This window comes from Rhinolophus ferrumequinum (assembly GCF_004115265.2).
Source record: "Rhinolophus ferrumequinum isolate MPI-CBG mRhiFer1 chromosome 5 unlocalized genomic scaffold, mRhiFer1_v1.p scaffold_110_arrow_ctg1, whole genome shotgun sequence".
Lineage (NCBI taxonomy): Eukaryota > Metazoa > Chordata > Mammalia > Chiroptera > Rhinolophidae > Rhinolophus > Rhinolophus ferrumequinum.
The window spans coordinates 1,996,968-2,009,265 of NW_022680355.1; the positions used below are offsets into that span (position 1 = coordinate 1,996,968).

The 12,298-nt window shown below is 38.6% G+C and overlaps 1 protein-coding gene across 2 annotated transcripts in view; it reads right to left on the reverse strand.

The window, feature by feature from the left end:
• Positions 1–12,298, reverse strand: part of ITGA8 (integrin subunit alpha 8) — a 193,911-nt gene that overhangs the window by 117,203 nt on the left and 64,410 nt on the right. For both annotated transcript variants that reach the window (XM_033100690.1, XM_033100689.1), the window contains exons 6-9: positions 12,047–12,092; positions 8,442–8,567; positions 7,459–7,503; positions 1,043–1,086 (exon numbers count right to left, since the gene is read on the reverse strand). In XM_033100690.1, coding sequence (XP_032956581.1) covers positions 1,043–1,086; positions 7,459–7,503; positions 8,442–8,567; positions 12,047–12,092 — 261 coding nt within the window. The remainder of the gene's footprint in view (positions 1–1,042; positions 1,087–7,458; positions 7,504–8,441; positions 8,568–12,046; positions 12,093–12,298) is intronic.

Genomic DNA, 12,298 nt, shown 5'->3' on the forward strand with positions numbered 1-12,298 from the left:
TAAAGTTATTCACATAGCACAATTATTCCTTTAAATTCTATTTTGCCAACCCCAACTCTGTACATATTACCAGGTTAGTAGAATTAAAAAAGAAAAGAAAATATTTAAAATTTTTTATTTCAAAAGTTTTTCTTTCCATAAGCTCTATCTATCTTCTTTTCCTATTTGTGTGGTAACTAGTTAGAGTGGGTTTGAATACTCCATGTTTCTATTTGGAAGGAGGGTCTTTTCAATTGAAATAAGTTAAGGATCTCGAGATAAAATCATCCTGGGTTTAGGGTGGGCCGCATATCTAATGACTGGTGTCCTTGTCAAAAAAGGGAGGACACACATGGATATAGATGGACAAACGCCATATGAAAACCGAGCCACAAATGGAGTTTAAGCTGCCGGATGCCAAGGAAAAGCAGGGCTGTGTGAAGCGGGAAGAGCCAAGGAGGGTGCTCCCCTAGATGCACTGGAAGGAGTGTGATCTTGCAGACACCTTGCTTTCAGACTTCAGGCCTCTTGAGAGAATAAATTTGTGTATTTTGAGCCACCCAGTGTGTGGTAATTTGTGATGGCAGCTCTAGGAAAACTCCAGCCCTAGGGCAATAACACTTGATTTTATCATTTCTACCATAGAAGACATATTAACGTGTTGATGCTATCAAAAATGGGATCCTCTGCAATTATTCCTAGATTATGTACAAGGGTAGGCTGCTTCATGGGTGTGTGACCTGTGCAGTCACACGGGCCCCAGGCTCAGATGAACCCTGCCCTTGGTTTAATGTCCAGCAGCTATCACTGACCTGAAATTCTTAATAATTTTGAACAAGGTGCCCTGCATTTTCATTAGACACTGGGTCTTACTGATTATGTAGCTGATTCTGCACTTAGATCAGAACAACAAAAAAATCGGGCCTCTTTTTGGAAGGAGATAGGCATGGATCCATTTGGGTTTGCTATTAAAGGGCATTTAAAAAGATTTGAAAGTTGTATGAAACAAAACATTTCTTTGCATACATAAGAAAATATCCTGTAGTGTATTCTTCATACTCACATATCCAAAATTCTGTGCTCCTCTTGGAACTCCAGCAACCAATTCTGGTGAGAAAAATGGTTATTTAGAAGGTGAATTACACATATACTTTAAAGCTATACAACAAACCAGTTAAAGATAGTGCTTTTTAAATGAGTACATCATGTAGGGAGCTGGAAGTTTGAAGTCATGGTTTTGCATGCATGGGATTTTGCTTCTGCTATACACAATAGAAAACAGAAGGCCAAAAGTCATACTCTGAGATTTACCAGTCTCCATCACCAGTCTCCATGTGTTTCTTCCTCCAGAACATACGCCTGGCTTCTCAGGTCTGTGTGTGATTTGTAGGTTAAACCTCTTACCTTGATTACTCCAGCTTTTATCATGATGACATCTTCAGTACCAGTGTAAATACTAACAGCTCCTGTCACACTACCATGTTAAAACAGCTTCGATTGCATAAGGAAAAGCCACATATCCTAGGTGATACAAGTGTGGCCCCCTGAAACTGTTTGTTGGCAGAATTAGGACACAACCTGGCAACCAAGGTGACCCCAGAAGGAAGCATCAATTAATCAATTATAGACAAACAGGAAACAACTCTGGTGGAAAGGGGCAGTGTCTCCCAAGGCACAGAGATCTGGCTCCAGATTCAGAAAGCAATGGTTTTGATCCTTGGCTCTGCTGTATACTTGAGATAAGTCACTGAACCTAATTTTTTTCAGGCACCTTCAACAGGTAGGAGCTGGAATTGCTGTTTATCAAAGATCATTCCAGCTCTTGTTTCTGTAAACCTAAATTATTCTTTGATTCATTGGGGTTAAAATTTTAATTTAAAGAAGAAGGGCCTGGAAGAGAGCCCCCTTCGATTCAATTCCTCTTCCTCCAATCCTGCCCCTGAGGAGGGAGCACAAATTCCATCATGAACTCTATCTGGTGTGCTGAACTCTCCCCAGTGTGCTGAACTCGCCTCGGTGTGCTGAACTCCAGCAGACCTGGGTGCTCCTGAGGTTACCATTAATAATCAGAGAAGATTCCTTTGGGGTTAGATGTTGGACTTGTCCATAATAAATTAACTCATTTAAACCACAAATATTTACAGGCAAACAGGATATGCAGTGAACAAAACAGACAAAATTGCCTGCTGTCATGGAGCTAACCCTCTAGTTGGAAGAAGCAGTCAAGCAGATAAGGTTGGTGGAGAAAACTAAGCAGTACCGTGGTACAGCGATTGCTGGAGTTGGGATGAAGAAGGACTTGTGATTTATTAGGGTAGTCATGGAAGGACTTAGAGAGAAGGTGACTCTTGAGCAAACACTGAAGAAAGTGAGGAAGTAAGTATTACGGAGATTGGGGAGAAATATGTTCTAGTCAGAGGGAATGAGTCAAAGGTCCTGAGGTACAAGTGTGTCTGGCGTATTCAAAGGCTAGCAAGGAGACCAGGATAGCTGGAGTAGGGGACTGAGAGGTAGAGGAGTAGGAGTCGAGGTCAAAATAGTTAGCTTGATGATTAGAGTCTTTTAGGTCATTGTGAAGACTTGGATTTTAGACTGAATGCGTTGGGACATCATCGGGAGCAAAGAAATGACAGGATCTGATGTCTGTTTCTAAAGGGCCACTCTAGCTGCTGGGTTTAGGGTAGAACACAGGAGGGCAAGGATGAACACACAGAAGCCAGTTAGGAAGCTATTGCAATAATGCCCATGGGGACTTGGATCAGTAGATGCCGTGGAGGAGGTGAGACATGGTCAGATTCTAGTCTTATTTTGAGAGTTTAGTTAGCAGAATTTGCTCATGGGTAAGATATAGATGGAGTATGAGAGAAAGAGCACAGTTCAAGGCTGACTTCAAGGTGTTTGGCTTGAGTAACTGGGAGGTTGGCATTGCCACTTACTGAAACGGAGATGACGGAGGGTAGGGCATGTGTCAGTGGGAAGACCTAAGCTCGGTTACGAGCACATTAAGTTTAGGATAGCTATTCAGATAGAGATGTTGAGTGGAGAACTGGATACATGCACTTGGAATTCAGTGTACGCTGGAGAAGTAGGTGAGACTGGATGAGATTATCCAAAGAGAAGTCAAAGAGTGAAAAAGAGTCCAGATGTTTAACACCGGAACACGTGAATGAGGTGAGGGAAATTAAAGAGGAACCAGTAAAACAGAGGGAGAAGGAGCTGCCAGTGTCTGGGAAGGCAAGGGAAGAAATGAGGAGGGATTGATTAACTCTGGCAAATCCTGTTTGTCTCGGAAGATGAGCTGCATGGAGAACTCTGGTTTGCTTGACAGGAGCAGTTTCTCTAGAGGGGTGGTGGTCCGTTCTAACAGGAGTGACTTTAAGAGAAGGGAAGCTGCAGAACTAGCAGACAGAGATACAGGCAGAGAACAGTGACGGCTGTTTTGAAGCAGAGAAATACAGGCGGTAGCTGGAAGGGAAAGTGGGATAAGAGATTTTTTTAAGATGGGAGAAATAAGAGTGTGCTCATATGTTGGTGGAAGTGATCCCATAGAAAGGGAAAAAACTGATGATGTGAGATAGAGAATCAAGAATTGCTAGAGTCGCATCTCTGAGTCACAAAAGGGGTGGGATCTGGTGAAAGGTGGAATGATTAACTTTAAATAGGAGCATGGACAGTTCAACTGTAGCAACAGGAGGGAAGGGGAAGTGAGTCCTTAAACAATGAAATGGGGTTCAGAAAAACTAAGCTATCTGGATAGGTGGTCAGGAAAACTGTTAGAATTGGTAGCACACTGCTTGGTTTTCAGTAATCTGTTTGGTAGGAATTAAATAATGGAGTTGCTTGATTTCAGGATCAGGCTTGTCAACTAGGAAAGATTAAGAGAAATTATGCCATTTGAGATACATGGCAACCACTACACCTCATATCCCACAAACACTCAGAATTTCATTGAAAAACATCAACCATCATCATTCTCAAGAACTTTGGAGTCTGTAACTTAATATGGCCACGACACAAAGACGTTATTAAATATAATATTGATTAAAAGTGTTCATAACTGTTTAAAAATGATCGAGCCAGTAAATTGATTGGAATCTGAAGGAAGTTAGGAGAACTGTCACTCAACTACCTAAATATTCAGTGGGAAGGAAAAATAGGAAACTGTTCTTAGAGCCGTTTCAATAACTCATGGCAAAACCTTTAGAGGTCTCTTGATATCATAAGTATGTTCAGGAAAGTTTTAGATCTCTGGCCTCAAAATACCTGATGTGGACATCAATCCCACTGGTGAGAAGCAGAAAGGAAGCCAGGGTTTATTGAATGTCTTCTACCCACTGGACAATGTGGCATGCTTTTTTATAATATTTCTCTCACTGAACCTCTCAAAAGTAGTCCCTTTTTGGCAGGTTGGGAAATCGAGGCTTAGAAAGGTTCGGTCACCATACATAGTTAGTGAGCAGTAGAACTCAAGAACTGGCAGCAAAATCAACATTTTTTTCCCCCATCATATTAAATGAATTTCCCAGGATTCATTAGGGAAAGATCAATTTCTTGGGCCTTGGCTCACCACATCTCATTCTAAAATGAGAACGGAGGACCTTTTTTGAGCACATTTGAAAATTAGATGAAAGTGATGGATCTTCTCACCAGAAAAATTCACGTACATATAAAATTTTGCCTATAATTACTAGGGGTTCAAATGCCATGAAGTCCCCCCAAGAGTTATAAGGATCCAGTATTAAGAATCTCTCATCTTTGGACATCAAGTTGCTCACTGTTTTTCATAGAATTCCGATTCCTTCTTGTCTAAGTAAGTAAATAGTGAATGTGGGCATCCTTGGGCTTGGAGTGTTCTGATGAACAGATCATGACCTCTGCTAGTGCCTTTACTAAGATACCTGCAAATCACTTACAATTTGGATCTATTTTCTAGATATTCTGAGATCCGATGGAAAATTCTGATTTTCTACCATCTTTCCACACGATGAGTTGTCATGCATCATCATTAATGTCCCTGGGCGAAAAGTGTGTGCTCTTCTGGAAAGCTTTCCAACAAGAGCCTAGCTCCTAGTTTAAAAATTACTTGGCACATTTTGCACTTTCCTTTGCTAAATCATTGATTTTAAGATCTGACTTTATAAAGGTGATAGTTATTCAATTCTGTCTATGATGGTCCCTAACCCAAAGGTTCTTATTATAGCCAATATTTAAATAGCACTTTTATGTGTCAGGTATTGCACCATCTTATGAATATATAGGATTAACTCATTTAATCCTCACAAGAATCTTTTTTTATATATAAGTTTTATTGGGGAATATTGGGGAACAGTGTTTTTCTCCAGGGCCCATCAGCTCCAAGTCGTTGTTCTTCAACCCAGTTGCGGAGGGCGCAGCTCACTGGCCCATGCAGGAATCGAACTGGCAACCCTGTTATTCAGAGCTCGTGTTCCAACCAACTGAGCCACCTGGCCGCCCCCAAGAATCTTTTGATAGATGATACTATCATCACCATCATCATCCCTATTATAGGAATAAAGAAATGGAGGCACTGGGATTTTAGGTAACTAGCTCATAGAGCTAGTAACTGGCAAAGTCATGGTCTACAGTTTTAACCACGACAATAAATTGTCTTTTAATATCTGGAAGAAGAAAATTATGGAAAGAGACGGCCTTTATGAATTAGCTTGTATTTAAAAGAAAAATGCTCTTTAAAAAGAACCTGTTTTCAACATCCATGTAACAGCAATTTTTTTTATTTTTTTTTAATGAATTTCTGCTTTGTATGTGTTAACCTAAACAAAAAAGCCCAAAGTGAAAGGCAACACATTTATTTGGAATCCAAAAGAATAGCTATCGGGGAAGCACTGATTCAGGCAAAAACCCAAATACTGTTCTGATTAAGAGGTGAAAGTATTTATGAGAAAGGGAAGGGAAACAATTACATCAATAGAAGGAAAGAATTTCTATAGGTGCAGATAAGGTAAAATTGTGATGATAATTCTAAAGAACGTTTTTAATTGTCAGTCCATTCGCCATCAGTCAGGTAGTCATAATATCTGATTTCTGGTTATTGTTGCAAACAGTTGTTTAGGACACAATGTTGCTTTAGACCCAGTCCAAAGGTTATTTTGCTCTGTTTTAACATTCCATAGGTTTGAGGCATAAGTTCCTCTGGGATGGCAGCTCCAACTCCATTTTAAAGCGGTTCCATTTATTATTATTTTTACAAATGTCTTGTCAACGAGAAACCACTAAAAGAGCTGTGATGATTCCTAAAGATGGCCGTATTTCATTTACTCTTAATTATTTGCGAATTAGTTAAAACACAGTAGTGAAAAGCAGTCATGTTCATATGAAACAAGATAGAAAATCACAAACATTGATTGCTGGTTGAGTATTCAATAAATATTAGTAGTAAAGTAAAAGCTACCATTTATTGTCTTGTATATGATAGGTATTGCTATGGATTGAATGTCTGTGTCCCGTGAAATTCATATGATGAATCCTAACCCCCAATGTGATGGTATGAGGAAGTGGGGACCTCTGGGAGGTGATTAGATCATGAACGTAGAGTCCTCATGAATGGGATTAGTTCTGTGTTTAGAACTTTACCCTAGCACTTACTACAGTGTTTTAATCAGATAATTTGTGCTCATTGTTGAATGTCTGTCAGCCCCATTAGACTGTAAACTCTGAGATTAGGGACCATTTATTCACCTCTGTGTGTTCAACACTTCACACGTAGCCTGGTATGTAGCAGGTGCTCAAAAAATATTTAATGAATGAATGAATGGTAAATGCCTTAAAAAAGGAAAAATGAGATGCTATAGGAGTTTAAAGAGGGAAACTAAGGAAGGATTTCTGGAGGAAATGACATTTGAAATTGACCTAACCCCCCTCTCCCCAAAAAACAAGCTGCATTTGACCACTGGAAAGTGAGGATGGATACAGAATCAGAGGAGGGAAAACAAAAAATGAGGGGCATATGTGAGACTATGGATTAGTTTGTTCTGTTATTTTAGGTTTGGGCATCTCCAGTGGGAAAAAGGAAATAGTGTGGAGACGATGGGCTGTTGTTGGCTAGAGAGTTTAATTTGAACATGTCTGATACGAGATTCCAGAAACTAAAACGAGGGATCTTGATTCCTCACATTTGATGTGTCACTAACAGCATGGCTTTTGTCTAAGGCACTTAATCATCTGTATTTTTTTCATTCCTAACTTGGGACAACTGGGCTAATTTTTATTGCTTAACTAGGTTTGTAAAGATTGGTATTCCGCCTTCTGAAATCCTTTGAGACTTAAAAATCTGTGCCAAAGTGTACTTTTTCTCTACAAAACGTTATCATGTACATTCTGGGATTCTATTTATATACATTTTGTGTAGCAAATAAAATTACACTTGTAAAAGGTCTTTTTAGATCATTTTACCTTATCCCCATGTTTCACAAAGGACTCACATTTAACAATGTCTCTCACCTTGCTGAGAATCTCCTGTAAATTCCCCAGCAGCAACTGAATATCCTGTTTTAAAGAAAAGAGACAAGCTAATTACGAGTTTATGAGGCTTTACCAATGCGCTCTATATCTAGAAAACTGAAAGAACTACCATAGTACTGCTTTGTATAGAAATCTCAACAAACGTTATAACATAAAAGTTTAGGGTTCTATAAAGGGAAAAATTAATTGAACCAATATGAACACTTTTGTACTAAATCCTGGAGGCTCAGTAGACCCCCTACTTCTGAGTGTGTCCACACAGTCAGACTCTGAAATCACTTTTTAAAGCAGGAATGCTTCATACCCCACCTTAAATTATAAATGGTGGCCATTGGATTTTAAGGTCATTGATTCGCTGTGATCAGACATGATACTTTTAAAGGTATCCTTTGTGCAGAGGTTTTGCTATTTCTGATCACCAACGAGGCCTACTTCCTAATTCATTTAATGACGGTCTTCCACAAATTTCATTTAGCTCTAAAGTGAGGTGAGGTGACAAAACATAACTATAACTTTTAAAAAATTCATTGAACAATCAAAATGCCAATAGGATACCAAAGGTAAGAAACAGTAGTGATGAAATGATATTGTACATAATGAATTTTGAGGTCATTCTAGCAACTGGAATGTCTCTTGCTGTTGCTCTAGAAACCAGAAAGGCCGCTATCATATTGCCTGTGTAGTACCAGGCAGCCCCACTAATCCACAGTATTCACTATTGGCAAAATATCTTATATGCAAGAGACTGTTTAGAGAGCCTATAAAATAGCTTTCAAATCATGTAGGTTATGTGTCATGACTGAATCAAAAGAAAAGAAAAGAGTCAGACTCTGAGGTAATAAGAAAAGAAAACGTGCATAAGGTACCAAATAATATCAGGCAACTGAGGGATAAATTTTGTCTCTATATTTAATATGTTTGTCTATTGAATAACCACAAATGTTTTGAGCAATGGATCTCACCAAGGTAACTGTCATCGTAGGACGCTGGAGCCACTTCTGTCTGTTTTTCTCGAGCCAATTTCCTTAGAATATCCTTGAATGAGTAATTTGCAATGATGTCTGCAATACTGGCAGTGATCACTTGACCTGCATTCAAACGAATTAAATACATCAATTGAATGAACACAAGAGGCAGGCCTTCCCTCAGCAGACACAGAACGTCTGAACAACACATACTTCCTTAAAAATGGTCATGGAATTGCATGTATTTCCAACGATAAATTTTCTTGCCTGTCACTAGAACTCCAGTGTGAAATTGGTTAGAGCTGGGTAGAGCTTTCCATTCTGATAGAAGAACCAAAGATGAACTACATATTTTATTTGTCTTCCTGCTGCCTTCACCATACATACTCCCTCTACCTCCAAAAGATAAAAAATATCTAAGAGTGAAAATGCCTATAAGCAAAATTTATGTGATTAAATTTTTATTCTAGAACATTCTAGCTAGAAGAAATGTGATCTAGCTTTGAGACCATCTAGCCAAATTATAACTTGTTACAGGTGAGGAAACAGGCCCTAAGAGCTCAAGTATGTTTTCCAAGATCACGTGGTTTTGCTATTAGGGTATCTGGCATTACAACAAAGGTCTCCTTTGGCATTCTAATAAAACTTTTTGTGTTCTCACAAAATATGTATTACATCTAAATCATGTGATTAGGAGATTGTAAAACAATACCAGCTATGTTAAAGGAAGGTATTAGCAAATCTTTGAGCCACTTACTTTTGATGCTAAACTGTAACATTATGACAGTGCTAGGCAGCGAGGGCCAGTGAAATTCAGAATTTTAGCAAACAAAGGAATCCGTAACCACCAATATTGATGGGATAAGAACTTTGGTTAATCACTCCCACATAAAGTCACTATCAGACATCTTGAAATATGATTGTATTAAGATGGCCAGTAGTTTCCCACTACAATTTCTAGCATTCCTATGTCTATGATGGACACCTAAGGAAGATGTGATCTCACGCTCTTTGGAGGAAAAATGGAGGAATGCTTTCAAGAGACTAACATTTAATATTAATTTTAAAGCCAAATTCTTCTTTGAAAATTCACACATAATTCCCACAGTCTTATTTGAAGTCCAAAAAGAATAAAACTGCCAAACGAGGCCATAAATATTTCCAAGTGACTGTGCCTGAAATAACTGTTCTTATATGAAGACAATGGTATTTACACATGAATTTCGGAACAATATCTGTAGAATTTGCCAATTTTCTCTAGGGTAAAGCTAAATACCCCCTTTCTTCCTCTTATATACATATTGCCGTTGCTTGTTTCCTTTTAGCTCCTTCTATAAACATTATAATCTTAAGACTGAATAAAAGTTTAAATTATCTATCTCAGACAAATGCTTCTATATACCCTGGGTATGGCTAATTTTCAGCAAATCATCTGTAGCGGACATTTTTCTATTTAAGGAAAAGAAAGAATTGTGTGAGATTAATCAAATGAATTAGAAGACAAACTTTCAAACACATAATTTTATTTTATAGTGATCCACTGCATAAAATGTATTATTTTTCAGTTTGCAAAACAATTTTAAAGACTGAAATGTTAATTATTTGATGTTCATAGTTGCCTATGTATGAATTAAGCTTCACAGTAATTTCATATACAATTGTATCATAAATCCGTCTCTCCTATATCTTTCCCATTGGCTTTTAAACATGATCAGGTCTCTTCCATGAAAAACAAAACAACACCAGTTAACTATCTCTCTCTCAGACTCTATCTTGGTCCTAACACAGCCATCATTCAGTCTGCATTCTCTGTAATCTCTCTTTAGGCAGCCTGTCCACACCATGATTTCAGTTATCACCAATACACAAGTAATTTTTCTTTCTTAAGCCTAGATATCTTCTCTGAGCTTAAACCCACACATCTAAATACTTGGGTGAAAAAGTGTTTTTATAAACATGAGGTTCTACTGTAGTGGCCTGAGGCAGAGGAGAGGAAGAAATGTTACTGTGTTTTGTACAAAATAAGTACATCCATTTGTTTAATAAAATAGATCTATTATTGCAAAATACATACATACATACATACATACATACATACATACATACATACTTAGGTAAAAATTCTTGATACCTCAAATATTTTCATACTCAACATAACCAAAGGAAACTCATACTCTTTCCTCTCCAACACACTCCAAACCCATGCTCTTCCAGTGTTCTCCGTCTCAGTGTGTTGGGCCCACCTATAACCATTCCGTAAATCAGAAATATACCCTTGACATTCTCCCTTCCCTCACCCATATACGTCCAAACTACTATCTAGGCCGTTTATTTTGCCTCCAAAGCATCTCTCAAATTTCTCCTCTTTTTAAACGTTACCGTCACCACTCTAAGAAGCAAACGTCTTCATCTGAACCTTATAACTAGTTTACCTTACACACTTAGAACCAGCCTATAACCTGTTAACTAGTTTGCTGATATTTCACTCTGGCCAGCCTGCTGTCCACTTTCCATATTGCAGCCAGAGCGATCTTTTCAACACACAGACGTGGTTCTAGTGTCCTGAGCTTAAAATTCTTCAGTGGTTTCGTCACCCTGATTACCCTCCGTTCTCACCTCCCTGCACTCCTTTATGTCATGGAACATTTTCAATTAGTGGACATTTGATCTTTCCCAAAGGTCCATGCTTAGAAAAGGTTCCTGGGTTCAAATAGCCCATAATGTTTATTTACACTTCGGGGTTACAGGATTAAAGCATAAAAATACTGTTACATTTTATTGGTCCAATAATTATGTTGTGGCTATATTGGTAGTAATAACCCTTCTTGCCTCATCAGCTTAGCTGGTCATGGCACATGGGTTAGGTGGATGGGTTGGCATGGACCAAAAGTCTCCATGGACATTTCGGACCAAATGTTCTGCAAAGGACATTTTCACACAGTCCCTCCTCTCTTTGCCTCATTATTTCCTACTTGAGGTTCAGATCTCAGTTCAGGGTTGCCTGCTTCCAAATGAGTAGACCGCAGGGCTGCTGCTGGCCTATGTAACACCTTTATACGAATTAGAGGAAGTCACCCCCTCTGGGCAGATGTCATCCTGCCCAGGATTCAGGGCTTCCTCAGCAGAGCACAGGTGGCACTTCAGCTACCTGTCAGCCAGAGGACATTTGCATGCAGCCACCCGGGAAAAGCCTCCTATAATTTCACGGCCCATCTTGACACACCTTTCCTTCATAGGTAGTATCATGCCTGGGGTTTCTCAGGTACTTGTATGAGTATTCAATGAATGCCTGGTCTTTCCGCAGATAGTAACCTCTGTGAGGGCAGGAATGATGTCTATCTTTGTGCACTATTATGTCCCCAGCAGCTGGCACAAAGCCTGGCATAGCTGCAGCAAACAGGTGGTGAATAAATGAATTATGTTGCCACTGTATTTTACAACATCATTTATATAGCAAACTACAAACTGAAATGATGCTTCATTCGAGAAATGATAAATTTGGATATAAAATTCACATAATAAAAAGTCAATATTTAACATTACTCTGCTTCATCTCGTTAGTAACAACAAACGGGCATTTCTTCTCTGCTAACACAACATACCTTGCCAATAAAAACTTCCAGGTCCTCCTACGATAAGGTCTCCATTCTATAAAACAGAAACAACAATTGGAAAAGACAGACGGTGATTTTCTTAAAGGGTGATAAATTATTGTTAATAAGGATTGCTCTAACAATGTGTGACACATAAAAAAGCAATTTTTAAAAGAGGCCCTTACAGTTGAATCACACAGGTCATTTCCTTTCCTTTCTTGCTTTCAATTATTTAATGTTATATTAAATACTTTTAATTGG